Source organism: Hyperoodon ampullatus, assembly GCF_949752795.1.
Source record: "Hyperoodon ampullatus genome assembly, chromosome: 2".
In the NCBI taxonomy this organism is placed as follows: Eukaryota; Metazoa; Chordata; class Mammalia; order Artiodactyla; family Ziphiidae; genus Hyperoodon; species Hyperoodon ampullatus.
The window spans coordinates 107,647,333-107,665,769 of NC_136915.1; the positions used below are offsets into that span (position 1 = coordinate 107,647,333).

At 45.9% G+C, this 18,437-nt stretch overlaps 1 protein-coding gene across 1 annotated transcript; it reads right to left on the bottom strand.

Annotated features, from left to right (window-relative positions):
* Window positions 1–1,009: 1,009 nt before the first annotated feature.
* LOC307064926 (NBPF family member NBPF4-like) lies at window positions 1,010–17,933 on the bottom strand (the record flags this gene model as incomplete). Its single annotated transcript, XM_079721633.1, is given in 15 exon segments — window positions 1,010–1,206; window positions 3,447–3,540; window positions 3,546–3,673; window positions 5,587–5,718; window positions 7,331–7,492; window positions 8,275–8,290; window positions 10,024–10,192; window positions 10,984–11,035; window positions 12,375–12,589; window positions 13,380–13,431; window positions 14,427–14,641; window positions 16,788–16,944; window positions 16,947–17,083; window positions 17,505–17,671; window positions 17,892–17,933. Coding segments are annotated over 15 exon segments (1,935 nt in total).
* Window positions 17,934–18,437: the final 504 nt, after the last annotated feature.

An 18,437-nucleotide genomic window follows, 5' to 3' on the forward strand; every position in this document is an offset into this window, starting at 1 on the left:
GTCTTTCTCTGACACTCTCATATAAATAACTTGTCTTCTCAATTAGATTTGTCTGAAGCAATGATTATATTGGATTCTTGTGTATTTCCCTGGGTCTTCATAAATCTGGCCCAAAGTTTATTCACTACAATGCTCTCCTACATTCCTTGGCCTCAGATTCCAACTGAGTCCATTTTTCAGGATTTTTACTGAACATGTAGAAGGAGTAATATGAAAAAAGGGGAGAGGTCTGAATGCCTATGCACTTCATGCTCTTATGCATATTGAAAACCTGGCCTCTGCATCTCCTTTTGGCCAACGTCCCTTTAGGGTGCCATCTACTGTCCTCCACCTACTGCCAGCTCCAGTGAGTCCCTGGAAGCCCCATGCACAGTAGCACAGAATGGCCCACCTGGGGCTGAGGGGAAACCTGACTCCAGGCCAGTCCAGCACTCCCACATATGACCCAGGTTCTTAGTTTTTGTAATCAGGGCTCTTTTTCCTGTTTCATTTCTTCTTATTCATGTGCAGAAGTTGAGGGTTAAGGGTTTTCCTAGATAAGGTTCTCCAAAAGCCAACCACATGCAAGTGATTCATTAACACATGATCCTGGTAGAAATAGGCAGTGGAGTTTGGGAGCGGAGAAGGGAGAATAAGGCAAAGAAACCAAGAAAGTGTGTGATATCTGGCAAAGTACCATGTTTTCTGTGACCTAAATGATGCTCTTCTGATGAGGAGGACCATGGATCTGGGCTTCCCTGTGGCTAAAAGGAAAGGGCAGAGGGAATATCAGGACAGCAGCTATAGGAACTCAACAGAGTTCAGAGTGCAAACAAAAGATGGAGATGGAAGGGCCTGGCAGGGTGGCAGCCCCCACGGAAAAGAGAGGAAAGACCAGATGAGGTAGCATCAGCTGTTGAGTGAACAAACGAGGAAGAGAAAAAATAGTGGGAGACTGAGCTGTGATCTTAGGTAAAGAGTATAAGGAAGAAGTACATGTAAGAGCCTCAGATGTGATTACCTCTGTACCCTAAGCCTGAAGGCCAGGAAATCGGCATGCTAGTCTCCACTTGCTGAACAGCAGTTTTCTTCGGATAATCTTCTGTTTCAGGACACTTAAGGCATTAATCTTGCTACAGACCAGACACTCATGCCTGCTGGCAGCTAAGACCTCACCCTCCAGCTTGGGAGAGTTCTTCATTCCAATGGAAGCATCCAAACCCAGCTCTGAAGATAAAACCACAGCCAACAGGATCCGTTGTTATTCATGATCTTACTATGACTTACTCCCCCACCCAAGAGGGACATCAAGTAAGGAAAGTGTCCAGGAAAAAGAAAGGCCATCTGAAAGTCTATGGTGAGTGGAAACCAATGGAGACATTTTTATATTTGCTTTTTGTTGATCTTCCTAACACTACCCAGTATTGGTAAGACTACCACAGGGCAAACATGTCCCCAAATGCCAAAAAAAAAAAAGAAAAGTCAAGAAAAATAAAACTGATTAAAAAAAAAAGTTCCTAGGTAGAAAAGACAAAGGCAAGAAAATCGTGCCGGACATAGGTTGTACTGCTGGGAGGGAAGAGATTGTACAGATCAAGCAAAGTCAAAATTGAAGGAAAACCTCATGATAGAAAAGAACCGGGGAGGTCTAAAACTAGAAAAATTTTCAAATCTGCATCAATATATATTTCACATATATATGTATCCATACTATGTGTAATACGTATACATACTCAATCTAAATAAGGCATGGAAGATACGATATAATGCAACACAAGTGTGTGTGTGTGTGTGTGTGTGTATGTAATGGAACAAATGCATGAGGGTGTTGAGATACTGAATGGACCATTCTAATATCCTTCTGATGAGCTGAATTTGGAAAAGAGAAACAAGAAGAATGAGAGAGAAGCTCTGGTGGGTGACAGGAGCTATTAGATATGGGGGGCAGGAATCACTGGGTGGAGGAGTGTGAAAATAAAGGGCATTAAAATTATCCTTTGCGGGCTTCCCTGGTGGCGCAGTGGTTGGGAGTCCACCTGCCGATGCAGGGGACGCGGGTTCGTGCCCCGGTGCAGGAAGATCCCACATGCCACGGAGCGGCTGGGCCTGTGAGCCATGGCCGCTGAGCCTGCACATCTGGAGACTGTGCTCCGCAACGGGAGAGGCCACAGCAGTGAGAGGCCCGCGTAACAAAAAACAAACAAACAAAAAAATTATCCTTTGCTGCAAAATCTGCTGTGAAGCCCGGATTCATCTCAGGCCTCCGTGGAAAGTGAGCGGGAGACAGAGTGACTGAGCCAGTGGGGTTAGGTCTTGGCTGGTAATGTGGGAAGCCAAGGACAAGAAGAGGAGAGACTAGAGGGAAGAGAAGACAACTAAATACCACAAGACCTAATGGCTCTTGTCAGGGCTATGCATCCCCTACATTCCCTGAGCACTTTCTATGAGACTCTCCATGGTGCCACAGGGGTGCTCTGTCTTACCTCACCTCCACCTGAGGACGTGGGTCTCTTCTTATTTCTCAGATGAGGTCATCGCCTGAGGGATGAGCACCAGGCAGCCCCAGGCTCCAGTGCAGATGTGGAGAGAGGTGGAGGGTAGGGATGAACACGTCCCAGAAGAAATGGATGTGAGGGTTTGGAAGCTCTTTTAAGAAAATCTGAGCAGAGGTGGATCCCAAGGAGAAGAAAACTGAGGACATGGCCATGGAGATGAGTGAAGATGATGAATTAAATGGAGTGACATAAAATAGACAGACCAGTACACCTCATGGGTGAGGGTGGCCCTTTATTTTAAAAAGAGGGGGGAAAGGGAAAATAACCTGGATATGAAAACTAAACTGGAGGCTGAGTTGTGTGGCCAGGGTTTACATTGCTATAGAATGTTACTAACACACTGTTACTGAGAGCACCTAGCAGGGGAAAATTGACTTGAGGGTGGATGTTGAAAGGAGAGGAAAATACTGGCCAACCTGCCTTTCTGAGGAAGCAAGGGAAGACGGGTCCCAGAGAAAGTGGGGATCAAAAAAGTGCTCTACCTCAGAGGAAACAACACATGTGCAATCATTTTGTAAGTGTTAAAGCACCAGAAAGACACAATGGTTAGATGTTATCTATTCATAGTTGTTATCAAACCATTTTTACTGATCAGGCATTCTGGACATCATGTTGCTTAATAGTCCCAACGACCATGGAATGGGGATATAATTTTCCAAGAGTTCAGATGAGGGATGTGAGATGTGAATACCTAAGGAGATAAATAACTTGGCCCAGTTAAACAATCAGGAGTTTGCAAACCCAGGGCCTGAGGCAGAGCTGGTCCTAAATCCCAGGCTCTTGCTCACCTCACTCTGTTAGAGCATCACAGATTTCAACCAGACCTACAGCGGGCACGGGAAAGGCCCCATTGCCCCCTCCAACCTCAACCCTGAGACAACTAGAGCTTCCTAATCCCCTTTTATTTTTTACCTAGGAAGAATGGTCTTTGGTTTCCAGAATCGGGGTTGGCAGTAAAGCCCCAGATGGTGGGGGAAAGACCGAGTGTGGCTTTTCTGCGCCCACATCGAAATGCTGGTCCAGCTGCAGTTGCAGATAATTGGTCATGTGGGTGCTTTTCTGCAGCTGTGCTTGTGGAGTTTGTACCCCTGGGCCTTGGAAACTCAAAGGCCTTTGGTGACAGTCCTCCCAGGTGTCACCTAAAAGGAAAAGAGGGTTCAGTAGGACCAATCCAAGTTTTCCTGTGCTAATCCCTCCCAGAACACCTGTTTCTGATGTCCCTGCCTATGAGTGAAACGACCCAATAACCCAGACAATAAAGGCAGACATCACGTACATGAAGGAGATGTCGTTTTTATGGCTGTCCTGGGGATGCTGAGATGGCAGGTGCTAGGCTGCAACATCCTTGAAATGAAAAATCACCCACTTGAATCTAGAGGGCTTTGGATGGCATACGAGGTCACGCCTATTATTCAGCTATTAGCCTTAGTCCTGTAGCCTAGAGAGAAGGCTCTCAACAGGCCTCATGGCATGAGGGAGAAAGAGTTGTTGATATCTACCCACAAGAATAAAAGAAAAGGGGAAGAAGTATGGCCTAAAGCCTTCAGGTACCAATAGAAAAAGGAATTGAGAATCTACAGTATATGGACCAAGTTAATAGAATGCTTCACAGTTCTGAAACCTCTCAAACTTCCTTACGTTTAATTTTTGTCTACCTTTCCACTCACCCATACATGTGTATATTCTATTGCCACATGGGGCAGAGTGGGGATGGATGGTATTAGCAGACAGAAGTAGTGTAGTAGAGGCCTGAATCCCTCATTGGAAGCTTAGGTACACACCCCTCCAGTGGGGTCTGGAAAGTGCTCCGAATCAAATATTTTGATATTTCTCCTGTGAAATGAACACATTCTCAGAACGTGGGCTAACCAAAGGTATCAAGTACCCTCATCCAGTCCAGGTCAGGCTCAGGTGGGGTCATGGCCCACAGGACCTGCTCCACATTGCCGTGGGCACCCCCCTCCTCCCCGCATACATCCTCATCCTCAGCGAGGTTTGCTTAACTGTTTCTTTAAAGTCTCTCATACATCTGTTACCACTTAGTCTTCCAGAGAGCATCCATGACTGACTCTCATCAATGATTCATCCAGTCTCCTTCCAACTGCTTTCTCTGATTCTGTCCTCTCCACACTACCAAGGGTCACCTGTCCTATTACCCCCAAATCCTGTTTCATCACATGCTCCTCGGCTTGTGGAAATTCATCCTCCCTCCTCTACTACACAGACTCTAAACTCCTCACCTGCCTTTGTAGTCCTCCTGCCTTCTGGCCCCTCTTTCTTCTGCAACATCACTTCCCACAACTCCCTTCTACAAATCCTCCTGGACTCGGCTGGCCCCTCCCTGACCCCAGCCCTGCACCAGGAGCCTCTCTGAGCTTCCAGGGCTTTTTCCACAAGCAGATCTCTCAGTCCAGCGTGCCCTTCCTATTTCTTCCAGGCAGAGTTCATTAATCATTAATCATCAATTTTAGGACACTTAATCAGATTTTATGATAATTCACATTGGGCTGAAGGGTAAAAGCTCTTAAATTAACAAATCTGGTGGGTGAAAGAATTGTCACAACCTGGTATCCCCATCCTCCAATGTGATTTTGAATCAATGTCTAGGATTGTTTTTAATTATCACTGTGTAATTTCATCACGTAATTTTATTTGTCTACCTATGCTTTGAATATTCTTTGCATTTGCATGGGAAAAGGACAAAACATTTTATCAAACATCGACAGTACTGACCAATATTATTACTCTGTGGGGAAGGCTCCAATACAAGGTCAAGTTGTAATTTAAAAATCAAGTGTTTGTATGGTTTCTACAGGGTTTCTCCTTGTACAGAGAGGATGGGGCAGACCCGACAACCTGTGCCCATGCTGCTGCATCACAGCTAGCCACACTGTCCTCAGGTTATCATCAGAACCCAGACACAGGTGGATCTGTGTATTATTTACATGTTCCATTCATTCCTCTCAGCCCATCTGTGTGGGGGAATTTGGCCTCTCCTGGCCCATTCTGAATGATGGCCTGGCAGGGCTGTGCCATATCACACACATCTCACTTCTGAGACGTGTGTCTGAGAATTTCTTCTCCTCCTCATGGAAACTCAGACCCGGCTGTTGGTGTTTCTGAGATAGAGCTCTGCAGCTGTTTAAGGGCATCAGCACAGCCAAATTCAAGGCCTCCCTGGACTCTGAGTGAGAGCAGATAATTCTGGGGGCAGGAGGTTCTGGGAGACATGAACCTCTCACCCCTTGCTGATTGTCCACGGAGAGCTTCGTGGAGATGTGGCTTCACCTGGAGGGGCTGGATGAGGGGCTAGATGAGCAGCCGGCTCTGCTCATGGGAAAAAGTGCACTGATGGATTAGGAGCTGGCAGATCTGAGCGAGGGACCACAGGAGTTCTCTGCGCCAGTCTGGCAACTTTGTATTTAAGATTCAGATAGTTTCAAATCATTTGGTTCAGGGCAAAAAGGAAAAGGTGAGCAACATCCTCTCTTAGTCGCTGATGGGTCCGACTGCTGAGAGGAGCAGACAGAGCCTGAGCCAGGGAGTCAGGCCAAGGAGAGGCCAGTGTCCCACAGCCCAGTGGCCGGGAGTCTTGGGCAAGTGAAGGGACCTTGCTGAGCCTCAGTGCCCTCGGCTCTACCATGAGATAAGACACCTACCTGAGAGTGTCCCACGAGGACTGAATGAGTTATGGCTCACATGGAGCTTGCTTAGTAAGGTGCATGGTATACAACAGATGCACAATAACCATGTGTTCCATTTCTGGTTTGTGAACTACTATAATCCTGAGAAAGACTTTGCTTCTCTGTACCTCAGGGAGGAATGGGAAACAGGAAAAAAGATGGTCCCAATGTGAAAAAGCACACACTGAACAAGAACCATTTTTCATGACAAATTTAATTATAAAAGAAGACAGATATAGTCCGATCCAAATGCTTCTCATAGAAGAAAAGTCAAAAAAATGGCCCGAGAAGTAACACAAACCAGGTTTTAATCTACACACCCCATGAACTGCTGCCCAAGGGGATCTTGCTCATAAATTGGGCCAATAACCCGATCGGGTGTACAGCTTGTGGATAGTTTCCATGAGATTATACCACTGAGACTACACACATGACTGAAACTATAACCCACACATGGAAGGCTCATTGTTGCTACACAAAGGAGGAGAACCATGACTATTTCTGAAGGTTGGGGCACCAGAGCCAGATCTTTGGCTTCACGGAAATCACAGGGTATGGACAGGATTTTATATTCAGGATCTGGTATGCAAATGCTTCATAGGGAGGTAGGCAGCCCAGGGAAAAAGCCTGGAGCTGGCAAACAATATAACAGACACTGCAAATATGGAGCAGACTGTAAACGTGTGGAAAGCCAGAGACTTTGCAAGAAACGGCAATAAATAAAATTAGAAACATAATTTCATGAGTATGAGGATCCTTATCTTGAAAAAAGAGAGGTCTGTTACACAAATTCCTGCAGGTGAGACCATGGCAGCCGAGATCCTGCCCTTACCCCTCCACTTCCCCTCTCTAGCCTGACTTGATACCAAATGCCTGCACTGGTGAGGGGGGTCCAGGTGACAGAAGTCAGCCTGGGACAAGAAGAATGAAAAGGCACATGATGGATGCCTTTTAAAAATTAAATCCAAGAACGTAATTCAAATCAACATGAGTCTGAGGACCTGTTTACAGGGATGCTGCTCATAGCCTGTACTGGTTGTTGTATACAAAGAATACAGATGCTACCTCGTGGCCTACTAGGATCTTAATGCTCTTTATAATGGGAGTACTCACCATTTACATTTGGAGCCGAGGAGAGCTCCCGTTTATCTGACTGGAATGAGGCACTTGTGTAAGGCGTACAGGAGTCTGACAGACGATGGCCAATAGAACCAGCCAAATCACATTCATCCAGTGAGTCCTGCTGGACTTCATTCTCTTCTACCACCAGCAGCTCTTTGTGGGGTCAGGAGGACTGATGATTAAACAGCAAATATTCGTGAACACGGAGTCCGGGCGGGTTTTGATGGGAGGGTTAAGGGACTGGTCATGTTATGGGTTTGGTGTGCGTTGTGCTGGAGAGTTTCAACCGAGGAGGTCAGTAGACGAATCTGGACCAGCCATCTCGGTCCTTGTAATATTAAGCCAAGAACTGCAGACTAACACTTCGGGTATAAGCTCAAAGCAAAGTTTACTTAAAGCATAGACACACTCTCGGAGAGAGCGCGGACTGGCTTCTGCGAAGTGAAACCAGCCCAGCTACACGGGCGCGGGGTGTTTATAAGCGCTTTGAACCCAAGGGTAGGAGTTGGGTTAATATCCAGTGACAAGGTCTTGTCACGTGAGTGACGGGTTATACTGCGCATGCTTTTACCCATAATTCCACGTTTTTACCCAAATTCGCTAAGAAAAGCCCATGGCGGGGGTGGGGAGGGGATTGAAACCACATGTAAATTCTATTATAATGATGACATAACGAGGTTGGGGTTATCTCCGGTTATCGCTTGGCTCAAACTGCGCCTGTGCGTGCCTCGGGGAATTCCCCTTCGGCCAGGTGCTTCCTGCTGCCTCAGGACGTGCTGACCGCAGCCTGTCCCTCAGCCCCTCTTTGTTTGGCTCACATATCCTGAGTCTCCACCTCCGCCTTCCCCTGCTGCTCATCTGTAGCTAGCTGCCTGACAGTCACAGAAAAGAAATGGGAAGTCCCCATAAAGGGAGTTATAACAATCCTCTCCTACCTGGGGCCGGCGGGTGCTTGCAAAGGGAAAGAGAGAGAGAGGGAGGGGGAGAAAGTGAGCATGAGGTGCTCTGAGCACTGATCAGAAACAAGCCCAGGAGGAAGGAGACTGAACTACCCCAGTACACAGCAGTCACATCACACATGCCCTCAGAAACCATAAAGGCGGCTTCAACTATAGCATAAGTTTTTGGTGAAATTTACATGTAGCAGCCAAGTGAACAGGCTCTGGCAGCATAATGGGCTCCTAGAAGTCCTGTGTCTTCAAGGCCAATTTCTCTAATACTGAGATGTGACACGAATTTTTTTCTCGTTCCTTTCCTTCCCATCAAATACCTGCCAGTGTGGTAAGGCCAAACAGGCAGAGGCAGATATGCATCTCATGCTGCTTTTAATAAAACGGAGAGAACAGGAGACTGCAAGAAATCGGGTGGCTGATTAGTACCCCTGCATCAACTGACTGTAGGTTACTATAATTGAGAGGGGTTCATAAAGGGGCCTATACAAGTACCACAATGAAAACAGACAACATTATTAAAAGGGACACTTTGTGGTTGTCAGAATGGAAGAAATACACATAGTCAGCACTTTCAGACTTCCCTGCATCTGAGATGACCAGATGTCACCGCTGAATTAAGACCCATGTTTCTTCATAGTTACCTAGAACAGATAAGGTCTTGGTCTTCCTCTTCCTCAAGAACAGTACGATTTCCTATGGATAAATTCAGACAGGGCTGGAAACATTAAGCAGATCATCCTGTATATGATAATAATCCAGTATCCAATACTACCATGGGGACAAAAACATCACCAGTGGGACGATAGGATATTTTAAGAAGAATATTCCAGGAGGCCTCAGGTTGTGTCTTGTGTACCTGCCTTGGTTTGCTTTCCTGAGCCATCAGCCAAGATCTCCCTGACCTGGTAGATCCTCACCACAGTATCCTCTTCCAAGTCTGAGTAAAAAGTTAAACACAACTTTCCCCCACAGATTCTGGGGAATAGCTCACCTGCATTCTAACAGAATACTGTAATATTCAGGCTTTTCTCATCATACGCTGGCTGGTTTAGCAGAATGATGGACGAAATCTACAAAACCTTGAATCAAAATGAATGTTTGTTGCTACACTGAATCTTTGGCCATTCATGGGGTAGGGAAATGCCAGGGCTCTGCCTTGGTTCATGGAAACATACAAACAAGGTGATGGTAGAGGTCTTCGTGTCCTGGTGTTCAGATGACTGCTTCACTAAGGCAGCCAACTTAGAGGAGACAGACACTGGGGATGACAGCAGTGACACAAGGGAAACAACAAATCCAAAGATGGAATTAAGGCTGTCAACATCTCTGGAAAGGCGCAGAAATTCAAGGGACATTTTTGGGGTATGAAAATGGGAGGCTTGTATGTAAGAAGAGACATTTCATGGGAATCAGGAAAAAAGACAGTCATCCTTGTGCACTTGCACAACTGCAAGTGAGTGAGTTTGTCACACCTGCCTTGGATCCATTAACTTGGGGCCTGACCCATAGGCTTGGCCTGGATGAAGAAGAGAGTACAGCTCTCTGACCCACCTGATGTCTGTGCTTAAAACTCTATCATAGAGCCTGATTCAATTCACTATGTCTACAGAGCTTGTACACAGGGATGACAAATCTCAGCACTGCCTGAGGCGTGGGATACAAAGAATACAGAGTCTACCTGGGAGTCCAGTTGGAGTTTTATCACATTGATAAAGAATACTCAATGGTTACATCCCGAGCATAAGAGACATCCACTTCCTCAAATGAGAAGAAGGCAGCACTTGTATAAGGCCAGAAGGAGTCTGACAGACCAGGAAGAATTGAGTAAATCAAATAGTATTCATCCAATGAGTCCCATGGGACACCATTCTCTACCATCTGTGGCAGCTCCCTGCTGAGCCTGGTGGGGAGGCAGGACTGAAGATTAACCCAAGAGGGATCAGCAATCATAGAGTCCTATCTGGTTCTGATGGCATGTTTAAGGGAGTGGTGAAGCAAGCCAAGGGCCTGATCCTTTAAAGAGGGAAAAACTCCCTTTTGTGTGGGGGACAGAGTGTGTTTTTTCACAGGGGCAGGAGATAGAAAGGACACTAGGTGCCCAGTGCTCTGGCCAAATAACAAGCTGATGAAGAAAGAGACTGAATTATCTCTGGATGGTACAGTCATGACTCACAACATATAGAGTCACGTACCAGTGGCTTTCACCCTTTCATTTACATTGCATTGAGTGTCACATGGAACGGGCAAGTGCATTCAGTTTTGGGGCATTCTGGTGTCTCAGAAATCTCATGCCATCGAGGCCTCTCTAAATACTGTGACATGGTATCATAATATTATGGTCTATTTACATTTCTTGCTATGACATACATGCCAACATGCTAATGCCAAACAGGCAGAAAACAGATATGCATCTCACTCTATAAACCACACTGGAGATAACAAGTGAGTGCAAAAAAATCACTCTGACTTAGTTTACCTGGGTCAACTGGCTTGGGTTATAAACTTGAGAAGTTAATAAGAAATGGGAAACAATATAAGTACCACAATGAAAGCAGAAAACATTACAAAAAACGATAATTCGTGGTTGGGAAAATTGATGATACAATATATTCAGCACTTTCTGCTTTTCCCTGGACCAGAGACCTGCAGATGTCATCATTGTATTAATGGCCCACAAATATTCAAAATTACCTTGTGGCAATAGCCACTGGTCCTTGCAGGTCATTGTGATCAGTTTGGTTTTCTACAAATAAATTAACAGGACAGTTACATCAGGCAAAACCCCTTCACAAATGCCCAATCCTGTGCCAATCTTCACAGTGTGATAACAGGCTATTGTGAGAGAAATATCCCAGGAGGCCCCAAACAGAGCCTCATAAGAAGGCACTGGGTTTCCTTCTTGAGCCACTGGACAAATTTCCTTGATATGACAGGTCATCCTCAGAGTATCCTATGTCCCGAGTCTGTGCAAACGGCTAAACAAATCCTTTTCCCCACAGATCCCGGGGAAATACCCAGCTACCATCCTAGAGCGTTGCTGTAATAGTCAGGCTTTTCTCTCTGAAATGCTGTTTGTTAATGGGTTAGATGAATTATACATTGAGATTAGATGGGAGTGGAATCTACACACCATCAAGTCAAAAGAATCTTCAGGGACTTCCCTGGTGGCACAGTGGTTAAGAATCCGCCTGCCAATGCAGGGGACACGAGTTCGAGCCCTGGTCCGGGAAGATCCCACGTGCCATGGAGCAACTAAGCCTGTGCACCACAACTACTCAGCCTGTGCTCTAGAGCCCACAAGCCACAATTACTGAGTCCTCGTGCCACAACTACTGAAGCCTGTGCACCTAGAGCCCATGCCCTTCAACAAGAGAAGCCACCGCAGTGAGAAGCCCGTGCACGGCAACGAAGAGTAGCCCCCGCTCACCGCAACTAGAGAAAGCCTGCATGCAGCAACAAAGACCCAACGCAGCCAAAAATAAAATAAATTTATAAAAGCAAAAACAAAACAAAACAAAAGAATCTTCAATACTACAAAGAAACAATGGCCATTCATCAGGTTGGGAAGTTCCGGGACCCTGCCTTTCTTCAGAGAAACGTACCAAGGATGACAGTGGGGCTTATGTTCTGGTTTCAGAAGACTCTGGACAAGATAACACAAATGAAAGGAGATAGACTGTGGGTTGACAGAAGTGAATCAATGTAGTGATATCTCCAAAGATAGAAACAAGACTGCCATCAGACTCAGACACATAAGGGGACTCAGGGACATTGCTCAGGAATGAAAATTAGAGCATTTCATTTGAGATAAGACAATCATTCAAAATTAGGAGGCCTGAAAGTTACTTCCTGTGCCACAATATAGAGGTACATGTGAGTCTGGCAGGACCACCTTGGGTCCAGTGATTTGCCACAGGGACAAACAAGACTAGGAACTGAGAACAGTTCACTAACTTGTAGAATGTCTTATTTTAAATGCAATTGTAGAGTCTGGTTCAAACCAGGCTTCAATATGTAAGCATACAGTCTATCTAAGCGGATTAATTCTCTCAGAGTAGACTAACCAAGATAATGCAGATTACCTGGGAGACCAGTTGAAATCTCATCCTCTTTAGCATGGGAGCAACCACAGGCTCCATCCAGAGCAGACCCCACTTTCTCTTCATCAAATGCAAATTTTTTATCACTGTAAGGCTGGTAGCAGTTAGAACCTTCCTGGGGAGTTGAAGGAGCCAAAACACATTCACCTTGGGATTCCTGGAGCACTTCCTTCTTTTCAACATCCTGTAGGTTCATGCTGTGTCAGGTGGCAAAGGGATGACAGAAGATTAAACTAAGAGGAGCAGACACCATGCTGTCCTAACTGGTGTTGATGGGAGGCGTAGGGAGTGGACACAGAAGGCAAAGGGGAAGTCCTCTTAAAGAAGGAAATACTTATCCTCCTGTATGTGAAGCGGAGTGTGGCTTCCATGGTTGGGAGAGGGAGAGACCAGCAGATGCTCTGGACACACAACCAGCTGTTGAAGGAGGAGACTGAACTCTCCCTGCATGCTACAGTCATGAGCCCCAGCACACTAGGAGGACCAAGATAGTGGTTCCAACTTGTGTGCATACATTGTGTTGACCTGTATATGCAGTGCCCAAGTGAATATAGCTTTTGAGGAATTATAGACTCTAGATATTCTGCCTTCAGGAACTATTTTCTCAGTATTTTGTTATAATATGAATTTCTTCTAGTTTCTTCACTTGCAATCAAATATTTACCAACATGCTGATGCCAAACAGGCACAAGGCAATATGAATCTCACCCTGCTGTTAACCACACAGGAGAGAACACTTGATTACAGGAACTCCCAAGTTTGGCTACTTCACTTGGGTCAACTCACTGTACGTTACTATACGTGAAGGATTAATAAATTGAAACCCACACAACTACCGCAATGAAAATAGACAACATTGTTAAAAGGGATATTTGGCTGTTGACTGAACGGATGAAAGAGTTATATTTAGTAATTCTGTTTTTCCCTGGATTTGAGGTCTCCTGTTGTCACCATTGACATTCACAGCCCACAAATCTTCAGAATTACCTGGGGGACATTGGCTCTTGTCCATCCACTTGCTTATGATCATTTTGATTGTCTAGTAAGAAATTCAGAGGCAGTGGGTCACAATAAGCAAATCACGCCTCACACATACCTACTCAGTGAGCACACCACAAGGACATTAATATTCTCAGTGCAAGAACATAATACATTAGCAGAGACATTCCAGGACACTTAAGTTAAGTCTTAGAATTAGACTGGACCCCAGACCCATCAGGGAAATTCTCTTATTGATCTGGTAGAGCGCTCTCCCAATATCCTTTGTTCTGAGCCTGTATAAAGTTAATACATTTTCCCCAGTGATCCTAGAAAATGAGCTGAGTTATTTTCTAGAATTGTTTCTACAATATTGGTTAGTCCCATCAGATTATGTGGCTGCTGATGGTTTAGAGGAATTTATACTTGAGACTAGAGTGATGGATGAATTGTATAAACCCTCAAACCAAAAAGAATCTTCGGTGCAACACAGAAACCATGCCCATTCGAGGCTGAAGGGACTGCCAGAGCCCAGCCTTGCTTCATGGAAACATCCAAACAAGGCAGTGGTACAGCTGTGTCTGTCCTGGTTTTCGGATGACTGCTTAGCTAACAGAAGCCAACATAGCGAAGATGGAGACTGGGACTGAGAGCAGGGAAACCAGGGAAACAACCTTTCCTAATGTATGTGCAAGTCTGCCATTGTGTCTGGATAGGGATAGAAAGGCCAGGGACATTGTACAAAAATTAGATCATTGCAGGTCACAAGACACATTTGATCCAAACTAGGTCTGACAAACACCTCCTGTGGATTTCCACCCAAGGTGGATGAGAGTTTGTCACATGTGATTTGGGTCCAAATGCCTGACACTGGTGCCGGGGTGACAAAGGCATGACTGGGGCCTAGAAAGGGATAAAGGCTCCCTGAGCCACCTGATGTCTGTGTTTCATAATAGATCCCTTTCCCTGATTTAAGCAAGATGTGTCTATAGGGACTATCTTCAGAGATGAACTTCCTCAGTCTACACAGGTGTGGGGAACAAATATGGAGGCTACTTGGGAGATCAGTTGGAATTTCATCCTCTTTAGCATGGGAGCAACCACAGGCTCCACCTGGAGCAGGGCCCACTTGTGATTCATCAAATGCAAATTTGCCATCACTGTAAGGCTGGTTGCAGTCAGAACTTCCTTGGAGAACTGAAGGAGTCAAAACACATTCATCCTGGGATTCCTGAGGCACTTCCTTCTTTTCAACCTCCTGCAGCTCCACGCTGTGCCAGGTGGGAGAGGGATGACAGAAAATTAAACGAAGAGGATCCGACCCCAAGCTGCCCTGGCTGGATTTTTTTTGTTTTTTGTTTTTGTTTGTTTGTTTGTTTTGCGGTATGTGGGCCTTTCACTGTTGCGGCCTCTCCCGCTGCGGAGCACAGGCTCTGGACGCGCAGGCCCAACGGCCACGGCTCACGGGCCCAGATGCTCCACGGCATGTGGGATCTTCCCGGACCGGGGCACGAACCCACACCCCCCGCATCGGCAGGTGGACTCCCAACCACTGTGACACCAGGGAAGCCCCCTGGCTGGTTTTGATGGGAGGCATCAGGAGTGTCAGAGAAACCAAAAGGGCAATCCCATTAAAGAGGGAAGGAACTATCCTCCCACACGTGAAGTGGAGTGTGGCTGCCATGGGGCAGGAGAGGGAGACCAGCAGGTGCTCTGTGCACTGGCCACACAACGTCTGATGAGGAGTGAGACTCAACCATCCCAGTATGGTACCTTCAGGAACATGAAACACAAATGAACTTCCATACCAGATGCTACCCCCGTGGTCCTAAGTCATGTTCAATTTAAGATAAAGTAGTCAAGTGAATATGGCTATTAAGGCATTATAGACTCCCAGAGACATTATGCCTTCTTTTTAGGAATAGAAAGGCCTCCGAGGCCTCTTTCTCTTACTATTGTCACATGACAACCAATTTTTTTTCTAGATAGTTGTCCTGATGCTTAATTTTTCTGGTTACTTCTCTACTAATTCCTTTGCTAGGTACCTTTCTCCCAAGGACCTAAAACAACTGTGTAGGAGTAGATATTTATCTCGCCTTGGAGTTCCTTTAGGAGCAAATAGATATTCTGTGTGTGTGCAGGAAATCCTAAGGGTGGTGTATTCACCTTGGGTCGTACATACAAGTAGCACGGAGACAACAGACAACCAAGTTAACACGGCCATTTCTATGTGGGTTGAGTGAAGTAAATCAATACAATCTGTAGTTTTGCTTCTCCTTGCATCTGGCATCTGTGACTCTCTTGACCTCACTTACTGTTCTTTCTGTGACCCTGTCCATAATTTACCTACCCATTACCAGCTGCTGCTAGTTCACTGTTACCTGGGCATGAGTGTCTCTTCTGCTTGTTCATCCTCCTCATCTTCATGAATTTCTGCAGACAAATTCAGAAATATCCAGTCAGCTTCTTTCCACTTCACTCACTACCAACACAGCAACTCACATGGTCATAAGAGTCATAAATACCTATGTATGAATTAGTACTGTATGGAAGTTCTAATGCATTGTCTTTAAACAATTGCCCTAGCATGGATATCTGATCCATCAGGCAGTCTGACTCTAAACCAGAGGATCACCATCATGACACCTTCTGCCTGAAACTGGACAAACATTTAAAGTGTCCTTTCTCCCTTATATCACTGCATACTTGTCCACCTTCCATCTTGACTTCTACAGCTGGATCATCCATCCTGCCACAAATTCTGCCAAAGACACAGGCTCTATAAATCTTCACAGCTCTTACAAGATCCCCTCCTTTCTCTAAGGAGAAGAACCATGTCCCACATCCCCCAACCTGGGAACATCCTGGGCTCTTCAAGGTGGCTTCTGTTGGTTATCAAGGGAAAGTCTCTCTATGGAAAGTGGTCCAGTCTAAACAACTTTCCCAACACCGAGTCTGACTACATCAAGTACCTTATCTGGCACCACACAGTGAAGGGCTTTCTTTTTTCTGCAGTGCATTCATAAATATTTCCCCATTTCATCACTACAGCTACCATCAACAGATTATTTGATCCATTTTACAGAAGAGGAAACAGATACTGGGATAGGAAAAAATCAATCACTCACTCACCGTTACTAAAGACAGCCCTCAGGCTGGACCCTGGGAACTTTCATGCTTAGTCCAGGGTTCTTTTCACTCTAACAAGCTGCCTCCTGTCACATCGTCCTTTCTGTGCTTTAACACTGGGCGGATGCTGCCTCCTGCCCCAAAGGCCATCGTCCATCAGGGAGGAATCAGACAGTTGGAATACTATGCCCTCCACCCTGTGCCTTTCTCCTCTGTTCTCCCACTCAGCCAGTCCTGCTCCTATCATAGCCGCAAATGGGACATGAAACAGGAAAGCTGATAAAAAACATTCCTAGTGCAGGTGTGGAGTCTCTTGTGAGCAGGGGACCTTGGAGCAGCTCAGTGTTATCAGGTACTGTGGCCCCCTTATCTGGGCTGAGCTTGTGGGCAAGGTGCTCTGCCAGCCTGTGTCCCTCAGTCAGCCGCTCTTGGAAGTCCTGCCCCGGTGGTTGTCAAGGTCGTCGTGGGTGAGGAGGTCCTTGAGGTGCTGCTGGAATAGGACAGAGTCATCTTTCACTTCCCGTAATGTCCACTGTAACCGGGTCAGCTCTCGTGCCTGACTTCGAGTTAGGATATAACAGGTCCTAAGGTGGGACAGAAGATACAATTTTAAAATGCAAAGATGACACACTCTTAGGGATTTCTGTGAGAACATCCCCAAGCAGTGTGGACAGATACAGCTGGTGTGAATTGGAAAAAAACATGAGAATGACAGGGTCAAGAATGGATGACAAGGTGTAGTCAGTCAGGAGGGGGCTGTGATTTAAGGTAAATGAGGTATTGATTGCACAACATTGTGAGGGTACCAAATGCCACTGAGTTGTTCACTTGAATTTGGTGAATTTCATGATATGTGATTTTAAGTCAATAGTGTTTTTAAAAGCAGAGTAAATGAGGCTCTGAATAACAGTTGGAGTCCATAATTCACCAATTGGTGTTCTCCTGCTGGTTTATAAATATTGTGCCATGTGCCTGCCATGAACATCTCTGCCCTCCTTACCTCACCTCTCAGCTTGCGTGGGCTTCTCTGCCAGCTTCTCCGCTAGCCTCAGCACCTCAAACAGCAGCTTCTCCCCCAGCACAGATTCAATGATGTCCTTAAATGCTTCATACTCTGAGGAAAGAGAGACGCTGCCTCGGGGGAAAGCTGGACAGGCTGCTGTGGTCACTGCCTTCAAGGGAAGAGGCAGGGTCCATCCCAAGGACAGATGTAACTTCGGTACCAGGCTCTACGCAGGGATTTCCACATCTGATTCCCCAGCCTCCCACCTGCATGGCATTCGGTTACTCCCTGTTTTAGAGGTGAGGAAACAGAAGCTCCAGGGCACAGAAAGTAACTAGACAAGATGAACTGGTGTTTGGCAAACTGACACTGAATCCTGGGCCACTTACCAATACTTTCAGCCTCTTAGGTGAAACGCTGAGCAGGAGCATTCCTGGTGATTCCTGTGTGGTTGGGAAGACCCCTAGGACTATAGGACTGATGGTTCCCTTGTGCTGGGATTTCAGTAATGAACAAGTATCTCAAAGGTAAAAAACTCACCTGGCTACACTTGTGTGAAAGAGAATACATGCAACCATAAGGACCTGGAAAAAAATGTGCCCAAATACTATGAAAGTTTGTGTTATTAGACATAGAACTTGAACTTACTGTGTTACACTGGGCCAGGGACTATTATCAGAGCTTTGTCCAAATTTACTCATTATTCATTACAACTCAAACAGGTAGCCCATGGTTTCAGTGAGGAGCAGACTCATCCTTATGCTCCTTTTAAGCAGGTACTATCCCCTGCTTCCCCCAGTGTGTAACCACCATGTCACCCCAGGGTAACTAGCACAGGGCTTTGCCAATGGGACCTCAGGGAAACTTGAACTGATGGAGTTCATCAGCCCCAGTCGTTTAGCCAACAGTGATGTAGGATCAGATAGAGAACAGAA